At 40.8% G+C, this 22,572-nt stretch overlaps 1 protein-coding gene across 1 annotated transcript in view; it reads left to right on the top strand.

Moving 5' to 3' along the window:
* abtb3a (ankyrin repeat and BTB domain containing 3a) overlaps window positions 1-22,572 on the top strand; it is a 257,524-nt gene that overhangs the window by 221,997 nt on the left and 12,955 nt on the right. The window contains exons 5-10 of the mRNA XM_084710907.1: window positions 2,122-2,287; window positions 7,804-7,893; window positions 11,269-11,370; window positions 13,920-14,013; window positions 16,891-17,026; window positions 20,123-20,355. Of these exons, the coding sequence (XP_084567033.1) occupies window positions 2,122-2,287; window positions 7,804-7,893; window positions 11,269-11,370; window positions 13,920-14,013; window positions 16,891-17,026; window positions 20,123-20,355 (821 nt within the window). The remainder of the gene's footprint in view (window positions 1-2,121; window positions 2,288-7,803; window positions 7,894-11,268; window positions 11,371-13,919; window positions 14,014-16,890; window positions 17,027-20,122; window positions 20,356-22,572) is intronic.

A 22,572-nucleotide genomic window follows, 5' to 3' on the forward strand; every position in this document is an offset into this window, starting at 1 on the left:
GGACAAATTACAATTATATATATAAAATTATATTATTAGGAGTTAAAATTTTATTTAGTACACCTATGAAAGCCCCAGTTCCAGAACAAAATGACAAAAAAAAAAGGCATCTAGACTTCCGAGAACTTATGCTTGTGCCATCTCAAGGTGGATTTTATTTTCTCCAGCTTCTCCAGTTCAGTAGTATTAAACACCAGGGCAGTAAGGTAGTGAACGCCAACACATTATACATGTTTAATGATCAATCATAGTCCTCAGGTCTTAATGTTGTAATTAAAGGATGTGGGTCAGTAGTTGTGGTGTAAACTTCACTCAGGGAATTGAATATTGCTCGCCGAAATGAGTTTAGAGCACAGCTGCTATGTATTGTATCAAAGGCTTCTCCCTCAGTCCATGAAATCACTGCAGTGCCTGAAAGCAGCAGCACTAGAGCACATTATACATGGGCACTCGCGGTGTTTACCTTCATTTAATCACATGAAAACAACACCAGGTTTGCACAATACAACCTACGAGGTTAGATATCTTACTGTTGCTAAAAAAGTGTGATGATCACCAAATCAGTTTCTTCATACAGCTGAGTTGTCCTTGGTATAGCTGGCACGTCGTGGCTCAGCTGTTTCAGAACGATGAGACCAGTGGTGAGACTGATCACCACACCTGCTGATCTATATTCACCTTCACCCAGCTCTTTTTTTCTGTGTGTCGCTGCACAGACGTAACCAAAGCACGGAGACGTACAGTCCCTGCGCCAGACCTACTACCTTGCACTTCATAATTCAGACTTCAACTAAGACTACAAAATACTAAACTGGAGACGCAGTGCATGCTTTTGCACCCTTGTAGCCTCTTTAAATGCAGTAGCGCCGTTGGTTTGACTCCTGCCTGCAGCCCTTTGTTGCATGCCATCCCCCTACTCTCTCCCCTTTTCCTTTCCTCATTTCAGCTGTCCTGTCTAATAAAGGCATAAAAGCTAAAAAAAAAACCTGACCCTGTCAAGCCATACATTGAGAGTATGCTGATGTTAGCATTTAGCTATGTAAAGCCTCAGACTCTTAGTCTTGTTAAACTGTAATATCTCAGTTTAAAGTTTATTCATGAGATTTGGCAGTCGCTAAATGAAGTGTGCTTGTGTCTTTTAATGGACAGCAGTAACTAATCTGCTTGCGTCGTGACTTGGGGATAAATCCTCTCTCCGTCTTCTGTCTCCCCCTCTCTCCCTCTTTCTCCCCTCTGTTTCACCACAGCAGTCATGTAGCCACGCTCAGTATTTGTCAAACGGCAGCTCAGTCAGTGATTCTGTGTTGGCGTCAGCGGGTTAAGGGTCTTAGCGCGTTTCACATGCTTGCAGAGGAATAATAAATGAACCACTGAGAGGTGTGAATTGTCAATTAACATCTTACACATGTCAGCTGTAATTGTCACGTAACATTGGACAAACATGATAAAAAAAAGTTCTCCTCTCCTCTGTGGCCCCGTGGAAGCGTCTGCTGTGACAGCTGCTCGCAGCTTGAATTAAGAGGCTTTACGGGAGACATGAATGAGTAATAATGAGTCACGGCAAAAGTCTTACCTGGAGAAAAGCTACTTTAGGAAATGAAGAAAGTAGAAAACTAGAAGCAAACGGGGGCAGATCTAGAGAAATATTCATGAGGTGGCAGGAGTGTGGCATAGAGACTTTAAGGGATGACAGAAATATACACCAATTTAATCATAAACAATCACATATTTGCTTGCAAAAGCTCCCAGATGAAGATTATTTTATTATTTATTTCAGTAAATACTTAAAAATGATTGAGTAGTGATACCCAGCCCTGTTGGCAGCTGTCACCCCATGCCACCCCTCTATATCTGCCCCTGGAAGCAAGCAAGAAAAAGAAAATGTGTTGACAAATGCAAACATTAGTGAATTGACTTTGAACGCAAAAAGCTCAATAGTTGAAATAAACTTGTAATGTTGCAGATAATTTTATAATACCAGGAGCTTAAGTTGTGAAAAGCTGAGTGATTTTCTGTTTCTGTCACTGAGCAGAGAAGATGAATCTCCACAGATCTCAAAATCCATTTCTGAGATAAGCTCCCACTTAATCACAGTAATGGATCTGCTGTTTCCATCTGCAGGGCGGAGGATTGTTTCTGTGCCACCAGGAAGCTGGACGCAGCCTCCACAGAGGCCAAGTTCCTGCAGGATCTGGGCTTCAGGATGCTGAACTGCGGACGGACGGACCTGGTCAAGCAGGCAGTGAACCTGCTGGGGCCTGATGGCATTAACAGCATGAGCGAACAGGTCCGGCACTTAACACACACTCCTACATGTATATACGCCATTAACATCGCACACCTACACACGGATAGTGAGAGAGAGAGATAAAGACAATGAATTTCTAACAAGTATTACCTGGCAGTCCATCCCTGTTCACACACACACGCTGGGCACAGACTGCTCGCTATGAGTCATGCAGTGTGCTGAATTCTTGTGCCATAATGCAACTTTCAAAACGCACATTATTTACATGAAAATGGCGGTTCCTTGGTGTTTATTCCTTCCAACCAGGGCTGGAATTTCGCAGCGCCCCCTCAGTTTGGCTTTATGCCCCTCGAAATATTATCTGCCCTGCAGCCGTAGTGGCCTTAATGCCCCGCCCACACTACCCCAGCTGATTTCGCAGTTTCCTCGCACATAACCAGTTCAGTCAGACAACTCAAGTTGTAGTTTTTAGGTGTTTATTTCAGCAGCAAAACATAGTTAGAGTTTGGCATCTAGGCTCCCCGACAGATTATGTTTACGTAGGGATATAAGGGAGTGACGAGCAAAAGTCTGGAACCCTGTCGGAGCCTGCAGGTGGATGCTGGGGTGGTGGGGCTATAAAAAGCAGGCAGCGATTGGAAGGGTGCGTTTGGTATGAAGGTACAAAGAGTGAGGCGTGTCACGTGCTCAGCGGTGCAGCTCAAGTTGACTGCCTGAACTGGCGGCGCAGGCGGCGCTACATTAGTGGGTCAGATTTCGAGCCAGCCATGAACCACTGGAAAAGTATCTGAAAATAATGAGTTAGTATCTTGAAATATTGAGTTTTATCTCTAAATAGTGAGTTATTGTCTCAAAATAATGAGAGCATTTATCAAAATACTTGTAAAGTATCTCATTAAGACACTGACTCATTGTACTGAGATACCAGTTCATTATTATTAGGGCTTGCTGGGTTTGGCACCCAATCAATTAATTCATCAATGATTTCAACTCTAGTTTGTAATCATCCGTTCACACTGAAGCCTCTTTTTTCGGTATCAGTCTAGACGATTGTTGTCTGTGGTGCAAACAGGAAGTGCTCGTATCAAACTTGTACATGATGCAGATTTGCCAAAACTTTGACTTTACAAAAAACTTTATTTTAAAACTTTGCAAACCTCAGCCGGTTGCATCTGGCAGTTGTGGTGGAATTGCATATAGATGCTTCACCATCTGTTCCCTTGCAGACATCTGTTCTGCTGTTATTGTTATGTGTACGTTGTGGGAAGATAAACTTATACATATATGGATGAGGAGTGTAAAAGGCAGCAGAGAAAATGAGAGAAGCAGACTGTCAGCAGCTTTGTGTTTCACTCTGTTTATAGATAAAAGGAGGAACAAAGGAATGATCTATTGTTCCATTTGTGCTTGATACTGCTGCACTTTTCCTGAACTGAACTTTGATGGGTTCGGTTTGACCGTCGGGTCGATACCTCAGCCTTACCGCATGAAGTGTTAACGCCATGTGGGACTTTCTACCTTCCCCGGTCAATGGAAATATTGGTTATTGCTTGCGCTGCTAAGTGGAAGCTAATAGTGCAATCAGATTTTCCGTGGTCAGAAAGTCGTGCCTGGTTAAGTCCAATTAAGAGACTCTTGGCAGGTTTCCACTCAGATACTCTAAGAACCTCCAGATATGTAGGGTTTATACAGTATATGTAGCCCCTTTATGTCCCACTTTATTTTACAGCACACTAATAAGATGCACTTTGTATCAAATTAGATAAAAAGCAGATATATTATGTTCTTTATTAGACAGTATTAGACCGTTATTAGATCCTTATTAGACTTCACATCAGGTACACATCTAATTTTTTGGGCTGCGACTTCACTGTGAACAGTCAAATTGGGATTCGTGTGACTTTTACGTCACTCACTCACCCGGAGCGTCTTCAAAGACTCTTGTGAAGAGGTTGCTGACAGATGTAGTTAAAATGTAGCCAGAAATTTTGGATGAAATCTGTTTCTGTGAATCCATTTACATCAATCCCACCACTCCTGGCTCCGGCTCTGCGTCCTCACACACCTCCATGCAGAAGTGACAGCCACCGCTCCACAGAAAGCCGTAATTTAAAACTTGGCTCTCTTCCTCCTCGTCCTCGTTATCATCTGCTCATGAATTTAATGGCCTTCATCGCACATCAACTTATAAGTGAAACTAGAGATGGGACTGATCCAATAATATCAGTATCGGGTTCCAGTGTTTCAGATTTCTGACTTGAGACACCAATCTGCGTTCCAATTCACAATCCATGTGTTTTTTTTCATTTGTAAACATTATGCTAGAAGGTTTTGTTATTTTTTTTACTACTTTGCATTTAAATGCACTGCAAAATTACAATACATGCATCAATACAGCTGGAGTGAAGAATTGTACTTCACTCCTGGAGCAACAGTAAACCTGTGCCAACAAAAACCACCACGTTCTGTACAAACACATTACAAACAGTAACAAACAATAAGATTTGCATTATGTGAAACATAAAATAGCAAACTTAAACTTGTTACTGTTCTGTTTGTGCATGCAGGTCAGTTCAGACTGTGACCAGTTCACTCTGGACTAAGGACTACGGTAATTAGGGACACATCACAACAGACCTGCACTGTAAACTAAAGTGTATTATCGCCACTTAATTCCTCTCTAAGTCTAATAAGGGTCTAACAATGGGAAATAGTACACTTTAGTTTACACTGCAGTTCTGTTGTGATGTGTCCCTAATAACCATCTAATAGAGTTTAATAAATGTCTTACTGTGAGAAATAACAAACTTTAGTTTACAGTACAGGTCTGTTGTAATTTGTTCTTAACTACTCACTAACTTAGTCTAATAAAGGTCTCATAGTGGAAAATAATTCACTTTAGTTTACCCTCTTTACCTCAGCAATCAACAATACACTTTTGTTTACAGTGCAGTTCTGTTGTAATGTATCCATAATTACCGTCTAATACATGTTTTTCTGTAAGAAATAATACACTTTAGTTTACAGTACAGGTCTGTTTAAATTTGTCCCTAACTACCCCCTAATAAAGTCTAATAAAGGGTAGGAAAACATACACTTTAGTTTACCCTCCACTAAGGTCTAATAAGGGTTCAACAGCGAGCAACAATACACTTTAGTTGACAGTACAGGTCTGTTGTAATTTGTCCCCCAAAAAACCCTAATAAAGTCTAATAAAGGTCTAACAGTGGAAAATAATACACTTTAGTTTAGCCTCTAATAAAGTCTAATAAGGAGGAAACAATGCACTTAAGTTTACAGTACAGGTCTGTTATAATGTGTCTGTAATTACCCCCAATAAAGCTTAATAACACTTTAGTTGATTGTACAGTTTTGTTGTGATGTGTTACCCTCTAATAAAGTGTAATGAAGAGTCTAATACTGTCTTTTAAAGAACATCTTATTTATAGTTTTGTCTAATTTAATACTGTGTGTAAAACAAAGTACAGCTAGTTATATCATATTATTGTACTGTAAACTAAAGAGTGACCTCCCTTTGTTCCATTTTTGCTTTTAGAGAACACGGTGGTTTCATGTTTACTGCAGCTGCTGGCAGGTTGATTCACACCACAGTCGGTCAGATTATTTGACTGGAACAGTCCTGAATTAGTTCTCAGTATTTACAGGTCCACAAATTGCATTAACTGACACTTTTCCTCCTCAGTCCTCCCATAAATAACAAGCCGAGGTGACATAAAGGCTTTTATTCACTTGTAAAACCAGTTAAACGGTGCAAGGGACCAGACCGTGTTATACAGGAGCAGTAAAATAAAAGCTGCGGCCTGTCATCACGGCTGAGAGGCATTTGAACTCATCACGATGATCATCAGGGTCCGCCGTCTATCGCTCTCTATCTGTCTGCTGATTAAGTAGATCGGCGTCCAGGAAATATTTAAGAATGAATCACCACGAAGGGATATCAGTCTTCAACATAAAGTGCTTCGGTGTGTTATGAGCGAGTCGTAAAAGGCCTCTGTTGAACATAATGGCCCAGATCAGACATATGATTGAAGTCAGTTTTATGGAAGCTCTTCCAAAACGCTCTAAAAAAACGTTCTTTTGTTTTGGTCCAGATAGTCGGATAAATGGGAACAACTTACAGTGAAGAGCTTTTGTTATTTTTCTCTTAGATGCGGCTTCACCCTGCCCCGCTAAGCATAATGTGCGTGGGCGTGTCGGGCTCGAGTGAGCGCTCGGTGCATATGGTGGCATGTGGAGATATAAGATGTTACATGAGGAGTTTCACAGCCCACCTATGCTGTCGCTCTTGTCGAAAAACACACAGTTATTTTGAGGCCGTTAAGATGATACTCTGGAAAATTAGAGCCTGCAAGCAGCTGCTGGAAATGTGTCTGACTGATGAGGAAGAAATGGGCTCTGAGTCGTATGTTATGCATGAATACTGAGTGTATTTTAGTGCAATATTTAGTCATGGGACTGGTTAGCATGCATGGGATTCATGGGTTCCTTAGGACAACATGGTGATTTAAAGAACACCACATAAAGAAAGACTTCCTGTAGGTTTCCCATAGAATTACTGCTGTTGTTGGGCTCCTTATAGGACTTCTATTAGTCTCTTAAGGGCTTTTCTGATGGCGCTGACATCCACATTTTTCATGTTGTAGCACAAACAAATGACCGAAGAATCTGCCTTCACAATAAAACTTCATGGAGTTTGTTAATCACGATAATGAAGATACTCAAGTACACTCAAGGACATTTATTTAGCTGTTTGAGTCTCAAAAACAGCTCAACAACAAATCATAACAGGACAGCACTCCAATCAACTAATCTGCTAATGCACAACAAGATCACTGAGAAAATATCACTGGAAATGTGTTTTGGAGTCTGAAAATGCATTAGAACGTAAGGACATTATGTGTATTTTGGTGATGTTTGGACAGTTTTTGCCTTTGTTGCCAGGTGTAAGATAATTGTCATATTTGTAAGATAATTCAGCCCATTTGTAGGATGCACCATCAGTAATTGTAAAGAACTGGAACTGCACAATAATCTCAGGATGTCATAGTTTTAATTTTCTTCTATGATAGTGAAATTATACAGAGCTAATTGGGAGACAGCCTGATTAATCATCATACTGTATAATAACTATGACAGAAATATATTATGGCAAACTGACACTCTGAACTTTCAAACATAACTAACTGCTTATTTTAACCCAAAACATCAAGTTTTCCTAAACCTGACCGAGTGGTTTTGTTGCCTAATCTGACCAAACTGCGACCAATTTGTAATGTTAACCATGTGTTTGTTATTATTGTTAGCGCAACAATGAAGGTCACCTGACTACTGAACGTCAAAATAACACTAAGATAAAAAAGAGAGCGTATTTTCGAAACCACAGGCCTTCAGAGCAGAGGGCGTAAGGGACTGTCAGGCGAAGATTGTGACCGACTGAAAAGCCCTGGAAGAAATACAGTTCACCGCCTTTCCTCTCTACAAAAGAAATGAAAAAGTCCGACCCCCGTAACCCTCCTCCCGCCTCCCTCCCACAGGGAATGACCCCTCTCATGTACGCCTGCGTCCGAGGTGACGAGGCCATGGTCCAGATGCTGCTCGACGCCGGAGCCGACATCAACAGCGAGGTCAGTCAGTGTTCACGAGACACCATCGTCAGTCTGTCGCGCTGATTCCACATTTATTTCATCATGGTTTTTTTTGTCCAAAACGTTCATTTGCATTATTTTGTTGTGTGTGTATGTATCAGTGAAAACGATGGACCCACTTTGTGTCGCTCTTTATCCCTCCTCTCTGTCTTCATTGTCTCACCTGCTGTCTGTCGGCATGCTCTCTGTTCTCCTGGCAGCTTATTACATGAAGTGCACTGATAATGATAAGCAATAAGCGAGCATCGTTTGCACAGTAACAGTGACAGTTTGTCTCCACTCTGATGTAGAGTAAGAACCCACTGATAAACCCTCAGTGCAGGCAGTCATTTCATCACATTGTACACTGTAGACACTCAGCAGCAGTTTGCTTTACACCACATCAATAATGTATTAATGTTGTACAAGTGTGTGCACTTAGTGTAACTTGCTACCGCCGTATTACGCATGAAATTCATTGCATTTTTTTTTTATTAACCGAGAGTATTAAATGTAACAGTGAAGCCTTATTGTGATAGATCCTGATTTTGTCTCTGCAGTGTGTCCTCTGTGTGTGTGTGTGTGTGTGAGTGTGTGTGTAGCCGCTTTAGTCGTAGTTAGAATATTCGAGATTAGAAACGCTTCATGGACTCTCCTCCACCATAGTGACCTCATTGTTGACTGTTGTGATTGCTCCATTAGTTTAGTGCCTGTATTTAGTGCAGGTGTGTTGACTCTAAAGCAAAGCGGAGTTCAATCTGATTGATCAGTGTTTAATAAAGGATTAGTTCACCCAATTTACACAAAAAAGAAACATATTTTACAAGTTTCAAAAAAGTTTGTAAAACAGACACAAATAAAACACAATAATTTCCAAAAACTTTTCAACCTGTATTCAGTTAAATGCATATTTAATGTTCACACTGATAAACTTTATAGTTTTTTGTAAATATACACTCATTCTGAATTTGATGCCTGCAACATGTTGCAGAAAAGTTGGGACAAGAGCCTGTTTACCACCGTGATACATCATCTTTTCTTTTAACAACACTCATAATGCACCACAGATTTTCAATGTGTGACGGGTCTGGAGCCTGAACTCTTTTACTACGAAGACACGCTGTTGGAACACGTCCACAAAATGTCTTGGCATTGTCTCGCTGAAATAAGCAGAGATGTCTGGATGGCAGCATATGTTGCTCCAAAACCTGCATGTACCTTTCAGCATTAATGGGGCCTTCACAGATGTGACAGTTACCCATGATGCCATGGGCACTTACTGGCTTCTGAAGTTAGTGCTGGTAACAATCTGGATGGTCCTTTTCCTCTTTACCTCAGAGGACACGACGTCCATGATTTGTGAAATGTGGACTCGTCAGACCACAGCACACTTTTCCACTCTGCGTCAGTCCATCTCAGATGAGCTCGGGCCTCAGAGACGTCTGCAGCGTCTCTGGATGTTGTTGATATATGTCTTTCTCTTTGCATTTGTAGATGCAGCGACAAATGTTTGGGTTTTTAATGCAGTGCCACCTGATGGGTCAAAGGTCACAGTCATTCAGTGTTACCCCTTACATGCAGATATTTCTCTGGATTCTCTAAATCCTTTAATGATCCTTTTACATTACAAGCTCACTGCCATTAAAAAAAGTTAAAGTTACCAGAAATAAAAAACCCTGTTGGGTTCCTTGTGTATGTTGGTTGTATTGTAAGCAGAGGCATGTTACACAGCTGCCTGTAAAATAATAACACACAGGCTCATTTAGCACAAAACATGCAAATAATGAACCAGTTAGCTTCTCAAAACACACGTCTACATACAGTAACAGTTCACAGGCTTTTCAAATCGTGGTGACTCACCCAACCAGTGTTCTCTCTATTTACACTTCTGTGACGCAGGAGAAGTTTTTCAAAACGTGTCTCTCTGACAAAACTTCAAAGGTTAAAAACCTCTCTCCTCAGGCACTCCAGTCTGGAAGGTGTTGGAGTACTGACTCAAGGAAAGTTTTGATCATGGGGAATTTGTTCCGTACATCCATCTTCAGACTCGACTTGAGAAACTCTGCGATTTCAGAGACTGTGGGCTGCGTCTGTCTCAAATGCAAAAAAAGTCTCTTTTCAAGCTCTTGCAAAAGAAGACAGTTGACTGTTTGCTCTGTTTACTCAATGAACTACACGTCTGTGCTCTTGGAAAACAAGGAAAAGACTAATCAGACTAATCAAAGAAAGGAAAAAAATAAGGAAAATATTAAAAAGCTTTTATTATAGTTGGTAAATCGTTTAAAGTGCCAACATGTTTCGACCATTACGGGTCTTCCTCAGTCTTTAAACAGCCAATGGGGGACAAGCAAGCAAAGCAGCAAAGTGGATAGCAAAAATATGAAGAAGCATCAATAAATTTAAACGGAGGACTCATGAAAATAAAAATAGGAATATTATAAAAATGGGAAATTTAAAAATAGGAATGGTGCATACAATATAAGGAGACCGTTGCATGGAGGGAAAACTCATATAAATATATAAAACTATATGGCTAAATACACTGCAAGGCAAGTGAGAAAATGTGTCATTTTGATTGTAATTTGGGTGAACTAAACCTTTAAGTAACATTAAAAACAGATGCTGTTGCATATCACTGACTGAACCTTGCACTCTTTAAATCATTTCGTTCAAACGCTGCTCTCGAGCGGTGATATTTTAGGATATTTCAGTCAGCGACGCCCCGCGTTTCTGCTGAAACCGCCTGATATTACAAAGTGATTAATAATTCATCACTGTGAACACAAAAAACACTAACAGCCCCTCTGTTGTTTAGCATCGCAGCTCAAATGAAATGTGACATTACATTAAACGTCTGCTGGAAAGAGGCCTCCTCCAGGCGACATTTAGCAATAATTTCTATAATTTACTCCGTGATGAAGCCACTTTAGAAATCACAGAGCAGCGTCGAGGCTGTACGGCTGTTTAATTTTACTCTGACGCGGCTGCTTTGTTCATGAGTCAGCACCACCCGTCTTGACAGTGTTTTGTAGTCCCTGCCAATGTTGTGTTTTCTCTCTGGTTTCATTCCCCTTTGAAATGAAACTCTGTTTAGAGATGGAGCGAGCCAGATAGATAGATAGAGCAGAGTGTGGTCAGAGAGCCGTGCCCAGGCAGATAGACGCTTAGAGACGAGAGGTACGAGTCAAGCTGCTCAAGATTTTTTTTTTTCTGTAAAACTCAAGAGGAAAATCTCCCTCTTGCTTACACTTCTCCTCCTGCATACTGCTTCTCGCTGCTCCCTCTCCCCCCCCTCTGCCTCCCCCTCCCCGCCCTGAGCTGTGAATGTTAATGGCTGTATATCTCTCTCCCTGAACCTCACCTATGACTTCCCAGGTGCCAAGCACAGTAAACAAGCACCCCTCAGTTTATCCTGAAACGCGCCAGGGGACGCCACTCACTTTCGCCGTGTTACACGGACACGTCCCTGTCGTGCAGGTAGTGACGTTTATGACCTGTAACCATTAACCATGTGGCCCTTGCCCTGACATTTGCACCAAAATGAAGATATAATGATGATGATTATTATTATTATGGTGCATCATAATAATAATAGTAAAAATAATGCCATATGTTATTTTTTTTTAATCTTTCCTTCTTGATCTGTGCAGTAACTCTCAAGTCATGCGGAGAGGACTTGGTCAAGACAAACTGTCCAGATTAAAGGGATGGTTTTGTTTTTTTGAAATGGGGTTGTATGAGGTATTTATCAATAGTCAGTGTATTATCTACAGTAGAAACCACACAGTTTGCCCCCAGAGTTCTGCTGCAGGAAGCTAAAGCCGGACGCACACTGACCCGTTTTCTGAGCCACACGACTCCCTTTTAGAGTCTGACCAAATTTCAGCTTTGTCAGGTGTTTGATGTCAGAAATTTTGAGGTTGCTGCTGTCAGAGCAGAGCCACGAATCGATTCCTCAAACGTCAGTGCCTTTCTTCTCACTGCACCTGCACTAAGTGGCAAACAGAGCATCTGAAATTGACGTGGCTACACAGCGCGCCACGTGGGCGGAAAATACGGACCGTAAAATGCAGCCAGCTTACCTCCGGAGAACCCGTACTGTCCACTAGGGCTGCACAGTTAATCTAAATTTTATCAAAAATGCAATATGGCTTTCTGCAACTTTCAAATTGCAGGAGGTACAATACTTGTTAAAGGCAAAATGTGTGTCAAAAAACTTTTAAATTAATGAATGTGGTGAGGCAGAGATGTCCTGTCCTGCACATCAGATTCTACAGACTTAAAAAAACATCCTCATTTGGTACAGATTCCTGCAATAAAAACCACACCATAGTCATTTTAACACGTTCTTCAATCAAAATAAGAATAATGGTGTAAAAATTATCATTACCTCTAATATCACAAATCATAGCGCAATTGCAATATCAGTCAAAATAATCACTTTTGGATATTTATGCAAAATTGTTCAGCCATTCTGTCCACGTCTTCCTACAGCCACCTGAAAATCCGTTTACGCCAACACCTGTTTTTCTTTGGAAGTTTCGGCACACAGGATGGCACAGATGATCGATGCAGCATGTTTCTGCTTTGTTAGCATCATTGCTAGCCAACAAACATTTACCCGCCTCTGAGTTCTCAAATCAGTCTTTATTAACAGCGGTCAACAGTCAGAACAGGCTGTTTTACTTTCTGTTTTACACGTACAGGTTGAGCACATAAATCCAGGGTGTCAAACTCCTGGCTCAGGGGCCATTTCTGGAGAATTAAACAATAACATTACTAAAGTTCTACAGTGATGTGCTGTTGTGGACAGGGACTACAGGCTATATTTAGAATATTTTCACCACTTTACTTTGCCATCCGACAACCTTTTTTTTTTTTATGAGAATACGCCGTTATTGAAGCCAAATATCACCCCAAACCAACCAAACTCTTAGCTTAGCTTGCAGAAGTAGTTGGTGTACCACTGGCTTGATTGGTTAGGTTGTTTGTGTTATTGTGTTACTTCGGTGTTTTAAAATGTCAGCTTGGATTCACTAAAACCACACAATAACACAAACAAACTAACCATTAAGGCAGCAGCAGACCAGCAAATAAAATTATTGACTGAGAGAGGGATGTTTGGCTCATGTAACCACAGTTTCCCGTCAGAAAACGGCAAGGCAAAGTGGTAAAATATTCTAAATATAACTTACACTTACACTGATCTAGATTTATTTTCATTAGACTTTTCCTTAAGTGGCTAAATTTGACATTTTGCTGCAGTTCATTACTCGTCTCCTCCCCAAACTGGGTAGCGTGTTGACCAGCATCTACTGTAGATAATGCGCTGGCTGTCGAGAAGTACCTCATACAACCCTGCTTCAAATAGTCCAAACTATCCCTTTTAGTTTGTTTTTAATAATGTATGCTCTTAAGATGTGTAGATGAGTCACGCAGCCCCCTGGTTTCACCATAACTGAGTCTAAAACTCCTACAGCAGCAGGAAGAAAACTTCCAGAGGCAAACTAAACAGAGCAGAGCTCAGCCAGCCTGATGCGCAGCCTCAAGGATGCCAAATTTCACTGTTTTGTTCATTTTTTTAATATATAGCACATTCTATCGCAGTAGTTATTGTGTGAGCTGACACTGGCTGAAAGCCTGATGAACAGCGTCGCCCTCAGGACTTTTTTCAATTATTAATCTGCACCACCGCAATCAGATGTTTTTGGGGGTTTTTTTTGTTTGTTTTTTTTTGGGAGGGAAAGAAGGAGAAACCATTCTGATTCTCTCTTGCTCAGCTCACCAGCAATAAGCCCACCAGACAGAAGCTAATGAGGGAGAGTAGCTAGGAGTGTGTTCAGTGTCTAGAGCTCGGACAATCTTTAAATTAGGTGGTTTAGGTTTCCAACAGTTGAGGCTTTTCCTCCTGCCAAACCTGAGTGTAACACACCGTCTCTCCCTCGCCTGTTTTCTTCCTCCCTGCTCTCCCTCCTGGTTTGTTCCTCCCTCCCTCCCCTCTCCATCCACCTCCCTCCCCGCCACAGTTGCTGCTGGATAATAGAGCGAATGTGGAGGGCGCCCTGCAGGATGGGGCGGAGAACTACACAGAGACCCCGCTTCAGCTGGCCGCTGCTGCAGGTAATAATCACATACAGGCGGCAGAAGATTGTCTACTTTTAGATCCCAGCTGTGTGTATTTGACCCAAGTATTGTTATTCTGGGTGCAGCGTATGAGGGATTAGTCATGACACGTTTGATTCTGAGCTCACCAGAAGGCATTCTCACTCTGTAAAGCATCATCTAATTAATTTATCACTTTCAATTACTATCTGAGAGTCAAGACTGCAGAGAATTTTAAATGCTGCCTCTCATGATTGTGTTGCTGTATAGTTGTTGTGCAGCCATGTATGAAACAACCTTCAGCAGATATTGTTATCAAATCAAAATGGGCCTTATGGGAAATAGGAATTGTCTGTGAAAACCAAATGTTTGCATATAAAGGAATAGTTTGATCATTTAGCCTTCATAAATCCAGCAGTTCGTTTCTCCCAGAAGGCAACTCGTTGCCTTTGTTGATTTGGGTCAATTGGATTGGAAAGGTGTGGGCATGAGGGGTGAGACTGGGGTGGATTAGGGTAAGAATAGCCAATCAGAGGCAGAGTAGGGCAGCTTATGCCTTCACCATCCTGTGAAAAAAAATATCACTTCCTGCACTTAAATTTTGCTTCCTTTTAGGCTCATCATTAAAAGCTGTTGCTGCGATTTTGTTACTCCCTCTCCATATATTGCCAGTCTTTATGCTAAGCTAAGCTAACTGACTGCTATTTCAAGCCACAAATCAAACTGGCAGACATGAGAGCGGTGTCAATCATCAGAACTAATTCTTGGCAAGAAAGTGACTAAGTGTATTTCCCTTTTTTTAAAAAAAAAAAACAAACAAACTTGGAATTAAAGGACCTGTGTTCTTTGTTCTTGGCAGAAGATCTGCTCCCTCTAAGATAACAAAAACACAACAATAAATATTTTCAGGTGATTACACACTAATTAAAACATACTTATGAGCATAGTATTCCACTTCTGCCATATTCTGCCAATAAACCCCCGTAAATCTCACACGCCGGACCTTTAATGTCTCTACACTGCTACTTTTTAATTAAGCCTAATTAAAGTTTTCAAACATAAATAATCAAAGTCAATTCAAACACAACAAGTTGGCATACAGTGGTGAATCTTAGTGTTATACACTGACTGACCTTAGCAAGGCGCTGGCAGCCACGTTGCCAAGGTAACGAGTGATTTAAAAACGCACGGCCACGTATAATGAGCGCTATTAACGTCCCACTCATTAAATAATAAATAATGTAGACGGAATAAAGACCACAATCCCAGAGCTAATTTTGTTAATGAATAACTGCAGCACAGAGTCGGGGACTTTCTAAGGTTTCATGCAGGTTCTCTGACGCCTGCTGCCTGTTTTACTTTACTGTCACATTAACTTCACAAGGATATAAAAGCTCAAATAAGAAATGCGAGTACACAGACATTCACGTTACATTCCAGTTGATTTTAAATGAGCTGAGTCTCTACTGTACCAGATAAGATCAGTGCTGAAGTGTATAAATCACCTTTAAACTGGTGCCTACAGTAGTTTCTGTTCTTCTGACGCTCTGCAGAATGCATCTGGGATTAGTTGTGATTCGTTTTGTGCTCAACGGAGCAGATCTCACTGCTGCAGTCGCTCGATTTCATTCAAAGCAACCGTGTGGAATTCAGTGAATGTGCAAAGGTATTTTGATGATTTATGTGTTGTTGTTGCACACTTCAACAGAAACACTCAAACAGGTTTACTTCACCTCAGAAAGTTGACATTTTCAGCACCAGTACAAACAAGTATTCAGATTATTTTCTGGAGTAAAAGTACAAATAACACACTGTAGAAATACTCCATTACAAGTAATATTTCTTTTACATGCCTTCACTATATTTTTGAATTTTAAATCAAACTCTAAACTCAGATATTTGAGTTTTAGAAACGCTTTTTTAAGGTTTTCTAAAACTCAGATTACCGCCAAATTTCATGGTAAGTATGTGATAAGAAATTTCAAAAATGTCACTTGGTAATTACCACCCACTACATGAAAACATACTTGTTATTTATCACCTAATTAACCATGAAATTTTAAGATATTTTGTGGGTAATTTCTAAGTAATTTCCACTGTATTACTTGGTAATTAACACCTATTTACCTGGAAATGGAACAAAATTTGCAACTCAGGTAGTGAAGAAAAAATATTTCCCTCTGAAACTTAAGTAGAATACTTGAGTAAAAGTACTTTTTTCCACCTTAATTTGCAAAGTAGAGAAGTAGGAGTGAAGTAAAAAGTACAAATAGAAATATAACTCTTTGAGGTCTCAGCCCAAACTGAGAAGCTGTGGTGACTGTGCGATGCTTTGATATATATATATTTTTTTTTTTTTTGCAAATTTCAGCATCATCAGACACAGTGATTCTGAAGTGTTTCATATTTTTTGTGTTCAGCACAAACTCAGTTACAGTAATATGGAAGCAATATGCATGCCAGGTTTGTGATTTTTTCTTGAGAAAACATCACAGAAAATATCGCTGCTGACATTGTGAGCAGTAGTTCTGAACATTTGGTCAAATAACTGTGAAAATCACTTATGAAGAAACTGTGACAAATTGTTTTGGTTATTCAAAGTGGTTGCACAGGGACAGATGACAAAATGACCTAGTCAGCTCATTCGAATTAACAAATAAGTGGCTTTAAAGTTAATTATATCACTAATGAAAGGTAAGTGGGGCTTGCTGAGCTTATATTATGTGTATATTTTGTCATGCTTGTTTGATAAAAGCTTGTCAAGATATTAATGAAAAAACACCCTATTTTATAAACACAGTGTCTTAGTTATATTCCACCACAAAGCATCAAACATAAGCTGTGTTTTAGTGTATTGATCCTATATTCATGTGTTTCATGTGTCGTCCCGTTCAGGTAACTTTGAGTTGGTGAGTTTGCTTTTGGAGAGAGGAGCCGACCCCATGATCGGGACCATGTGTCGAAACGGCATCTCGTCCGCTCCGCTGGGAGACATGAACTCGTACAGCCTGGCGGCGGCACACGGCCACAGGTAATACAGGCGATCACAAGCACACAAAGGAACCGATACAACAGCGCCAGGCAGCCTGAGATGTATCCATTACCAGAGTATTGATCCATTTACACACTCTGCCCCGCTGCAGCTGCCTCTCGCGCAATCCTGCAGCATGTGAGAGGCAGATATCTGGGTTTCCCTGTCAGACGGCAGGCGACGATAAGCCGCAGTCTATTCAGCGGCACTTATGGCTCCAGTTTGACATCATTTCCCTGCAGCTGAGTTAAGATAAAGCGCATTAACATTCAGGGCAGTGAGAGCTGTCAGGAAGTGGAGTGGAGTGGCAAGCCAACAACACAATGCAGCATTATTAAGACAATCAATTATAGCAGGACGATCATGCTGCAGTGTGTCGTGAGGAGGCTCCAACTGCATTAAGATTGTTTGTGAGATGTTGGGGTGTAAAAGTTGTCGTTCCTTGGCAGGGCCTGAATGACAATTACCGGTACCAGGCATGAAAACACAAAAAAGACCTGAACACTGTTGTTATAGTCTGTTTCATTCTGCAAGGAAATCTTCATGTCAAAGGAGAAACACTTAAACTAGGACTGTACTTCACTCAGAATTTGACAGTCAAATCAGATTTGGCTGTTTAAATATGCAACGATTCATTTCTTTTTTTCATGTAGACTATCAAGCAATGCTTTAATAGACTGCCAGATTTTTAAACAGGGTTTGGCAGGATGTTAAAGGTGACAGCATCGTTCATTCATTAGTTTAATTAAGTTAAATAGTTAAAGCCTGAATTATTTATTATGCTCCTAAACAGATGCCCTCCAAGTAAATATATATGAGCTACACTAAGGGGTGGAGGCAAAGGGATGAAGGGGTCAACAGGGACGGATGGAGAAGTCAAGGGAGAGGGACGGAGGGATGGAGGGGTCAAGGGAGAGGGATGAAAGGGTTCAGGGCACACAGACTATGCATCTCCATGCACATCTTGTATTTTGATTCATGCATGTGCAGCAGTGCAACGGTCAGGGTAAATTTATGCAGATAAGTTGGGGATATTTTTGTTATTTTTTCTATCAGCCTCAGTAATCAGTAGAAAAAAATAAATAAATAAGAAAGCAGAATATCTAGTTATGTCTGTATGGTTATACTGTATCAGCCTGGTGCTGTTTTCAGGTGATTTGATAAAGTTATGTGTTAAATGTACCTTTCTATAACCATAACAGTATTAGGGGGTTTCAACATGGCAGCAAATGCACTAAAAGACAAAGCGTGAAGTGAAGTCAAATTCCGATTGAAGTCTGGATTAAAATATTTGATAGTCTCATCCAGCGCCTCGTATCTAACCCTGCAATAAGACAGCTGATAATCTTGTATGGAATTCATGTACACTATATGGCCAAAAGTATGTGGACACCCCTTACGCTTGTGTTCTTCACATTTGGAAAAGAGCCTTTCCTGTTTCAACAGTGTCCCTCAACCCCATCCAGCACCCATGGGATTAACTGAAACACAGACTGCAAGCCAGGCCATATCACCTAAAATAAGTGTTCAACCTCACTAATGTTCTCGTGGCTCTACAGTCACAAAAAGGTGTCATCTTTGGGGGTCTGCATACTTTTGGCTGTGTAATGTGGATCTGTGGACACAGCCAGAGAAAATACTGTGGTTAATCTGCTCTTTCACTGATGTGCACTCGCTCTCGGGGGACTTTTAATGGCAATGAAAGGACATTTTATAACCGGCTTCAAAGTGAGCCTCCCACTGACTTGTCACCAGTGATCAAACAATCTCAGAAACAGGATATGATGCGATGTTGGTCTAAACGAGCCGTCCTCACTAAAGCAGATGGTGCAGTGATGCATCTTCAGGCTGTGATCACACTGGTTACGATACGTGTTGAAGTCCATTCTTCTCCAAACGGGGGGGGGGGCATCTGTTCCTGCTGCCTCTTTCTGTTGCAGATACAGGGTGTTGTAATGTTTCACGCTGTTCTAATGAATCTGCAGACTAAAACACATGTTCTACGTGAGACCTTTGGAATATAAAAGGGTTCTGGGTAGAATCCCGTGGTGCGTTCTTTTTAGCACCCTTAGAAAGTGGAAAGATTCTGGATAAAACCCCCAAAGATTGCTGTTTGAATCCCTTTCATCTAGGGTTCTATGTACTGTAATATAAAAGGGTTCTCAGTAGAACCTCCTGCACAGATTCTACAATCTTAAAAATAAAGGTGCTGACTATAACCATAAAGCCTTCTTTTGCTTGTCCTCATATGAGAACCCTTTTTGGTTCTTCTTAGAACTTTTGATTAAGATTCCATTTGGAACCCTTCCAAAGAGTTCTACCTAGAACCTTACGTAGAGGGTTATATCGAGACCCATCTGAGAAAGGCTTCATCCACAACCTCCTATTACAGAACCCTTCTATGGTGTTATGGTTCCATTCAGAAGGCTTCCTGGGGATCTATCAAGAACCTTTTCTACCAAGTACCGTTTTATACCATGATACAAAGAACCCTTGAGTTCTTTAAGGATTTCAACAATCCTTGAAGAACTAAAAAGGTTCTTAAAGGAACCAGCAGTCTCACAAAGAACTCCTTTACACACTCTTTTTTTCAAAAAGGTTTTTTTAAGAAACACATGGTTCTGGGTAGAACACCAACCCTTCAGGATGAACCCTTATTTTTTTAAGAGTGTGACTAGAATCCTTAGACTATAATGTGGTTCTTGGTGGAACCCCCTGAGAGGGTTCTTCTTGGCACCCTTAGAATATGGAAAGATTCTGGATAGAACCCTCAGAAAGGGTTCTGGGTGAAACCTTTTGCAGATGGCTCTAGGTATACCCCTTTATGTTGGGTTCAAGGTAGAGCCCTCTGAAAAGGTTCCATGTGGAACATTTATGAAAGGTTCTGGCAGGAAGCAAAAGATTTTCAAACCACAGATAAGATAGGAATCCTAAAGTTAGTTAGGATTTGCTTCTGTCACATCAAACTGGGAAAAATCTTATCTGAGACTCTTCTTATCTTAACTTAAGTCTTAAGATAAGAAGTTTGTGTAATTCGGTTCGCTTTAATCTCTGTCTGTTTTTTTTTTTTTTTATCTTTTCCTTCCTTCTCTGCAGGAATGTATTTCGGAAGCTCCTGGCCCAGTCGGAGAAGGAGAAGGGGGACGTTCTGTCCCTGGAGGAGATCCTGGCCGAGGGTTCGGAGCCCGGGGAGAAGAGGCTGGTGCCGCAGGCCAACGGCGGAGGGACCCTGCGAACAGGAAAGGCCAAACTGAGGGCCCTGAGAGAGGCCATGTACCATAGCGCAGAGCACGGCCATGTGGACATCACCATAGACATCCGCAGCTTAGGTCAGATTTACTAATACATGCTCCCCTGGCGCACATGCATCGCTCTCTGGTGCCTCCAGCTGTCCTGGAGATGTGCTCATGCTGTGCCTGTCCTGTCCCGTCCTGTCCCTGTCCCTGTCCCTGTCCCTGTCCCTGTCGCGCTCTCAGCAATCACCGCTACTCATCCAACCATGAAACGCTCGCACACAACCAGGACTCCTTATATCCTTATCTCCTTATATATAAGTTGCCAAGGGGCTGAATGTTCACGTCTGACTGGTAAAATCAAGAATTTACTTTACATCATCAGTTTCCTAAATTTTCCCTTCCTAAGTCCCACCCCTTTTTTGCTCTGTGCTCCAGTGACACCTGCACGAGCTTGGTACCTCAGTTAACTTCCTCCTTTCCTGTTTCCTGTACTTAGATATGCTGTGTGCTCGGCTAATCTAGGTGGAAAAGAAAAAGCTAATTTTCAAAATGATGAAAAGTTGTCGCTGGGGGACCTGTTAAATCGACATGTATTGACATTAAATTAGCTAATGTTAGCAAAACACTAGCTAATTTACTAGCTAACCTACATCAATCATTCGCTAGCTAGTTAGCTATGAGATTTGCTAACATTAGCTAGCTAATTAGCTTGCATTCATTAATACTAGCTAACTTAAGATGTGACTCATTATGTCTCTTTTACAGGAAAAGGAGAAAGTCTACTGAGGTACCAAGTTTGTTCAACTGTTATTGGAGCAAAAACTTTTGTAATGCTAGATTAAAAGTAGTTTGTTGTTTTTCATCCAGTTTGACCCTCCAAAATTCACTCTGCTTAAACAGCCTGTGTTAAATATTTGTCTCTGTGCTTAATGGGAAATTACAACCAGCCACCAGTCAAATCATGGAAAAATATGAAAGTGGCTGGTAGATTTCAGACACAAAATAACGATTTACTATTGTAGCTGGTGAATTTTAACATATATCTATTTATTGGCTGGTAGTATAAAAAGTTCATTTCCCACCCTGTGAACAACAGACATAAACAAGAACGAATTAGCCTACCATACACTTTGAGAGAATATTAGCAGGTTATTAAAATAAAATAACAATTATATACTTTTTTCATATTTTAAAAAAGATAAAAGGGACCAATTGAGGTTGTTTAAGAGCCAAAGAGGCCTGTCCTGCACGCTTGGAAGGGGAGGGTTAGGCTAGTTGGTTGCAATCTGCAAGCTCTCAACTAGATGGCACTAAATCTTACATACTGGTCCTTTAACAAGAGATGAGAAAATTGATACCACTCTCATGTTTGCTGGTTAACTGAACTCAGCAAAGACTACAGTCTTGGACTATGGTGATATTTTATACACTTGAGCTTCAGCTGCAACTGTGAAGGATTCTGTTTATCACTCGGCTCTGAGATTTATCACTGGTGATAATTATCGTACTCATGATTGTGAGCTGTTGGGTGGCCCTCTCTCTCTCCCTGTAAGGCCTGACGGACCTGGGTTTTATTTATCCAAAAGGCTTTATTGTTCTTTAACCACATTACATTACTTCAGAGCTGTTGTTTTTTATGTGGGCCCTTGCCAAACATCCTCAAGTGATTGGATTACGCTGCAGGTGCCAGCTGTGGTTAATGAATTTGGAAAATCTAGTTTTTCTGATTGTGCACCTGCAACCTGGAATAACATGCAGAACAATCTAAAGCTTACCTCGTTTCATCCTGAGGGCAAATTAAATCTTTAATTGTATCTCATTTTACTTCCAGATAATCTTGTTTTAATTGATTCATTCAATTTAACGGGTTGTATTTATCATTAAGAATATTATCCATTTTCTGGCTTTTACTGTTTTTATTTTCGATCTCCACTTTTATCTAACTTTCTTATCGGTGTTTGTTGGTGTCTGGGAGCTTTTATTTGTGTTTTTTACTCAGCTGTCTACCTTAGTGTATTTCCAAGTAAAAATGAAGGTTGAGGACTGAAAACAGGAAGAAACACTAGCCTGACTCTGTCCAAAGCTAACAAAATCCACCCACCATCACCTCTAAAGTTCGCTAATTAACTTGTCATATCTCATTAGTTGCATCCGTACAAAAAACAAACTGTAAAAACAACAAGTTGTGGTTCTGTAGGGGCTTATCACCCTTGTGCAGGTGTCTGCATGCATACACACTACAAGCATCCCGACTGCACATCTGCTATATAAACTCGATGCTTGCATACTACTATCTGTTTTTAATTACAT

Source organism: Lutjanus erythropterus, chromosome 22, assembly GCF_056507025.1.
Source record: "Lutjanus erythropterus isolate fLutEry1 chromosome 22, fLutEry1.hap2, whole genome shotgun sequence".
In the NCBI taxonomy this organism is placed as follows: domain Eukaryota; kingdom Metazoa; phylum Chordata; class Actinopteri; order Lutjaniformes; family Lutjanidae; genus Lutjanus; species Lutjanus erythropterus.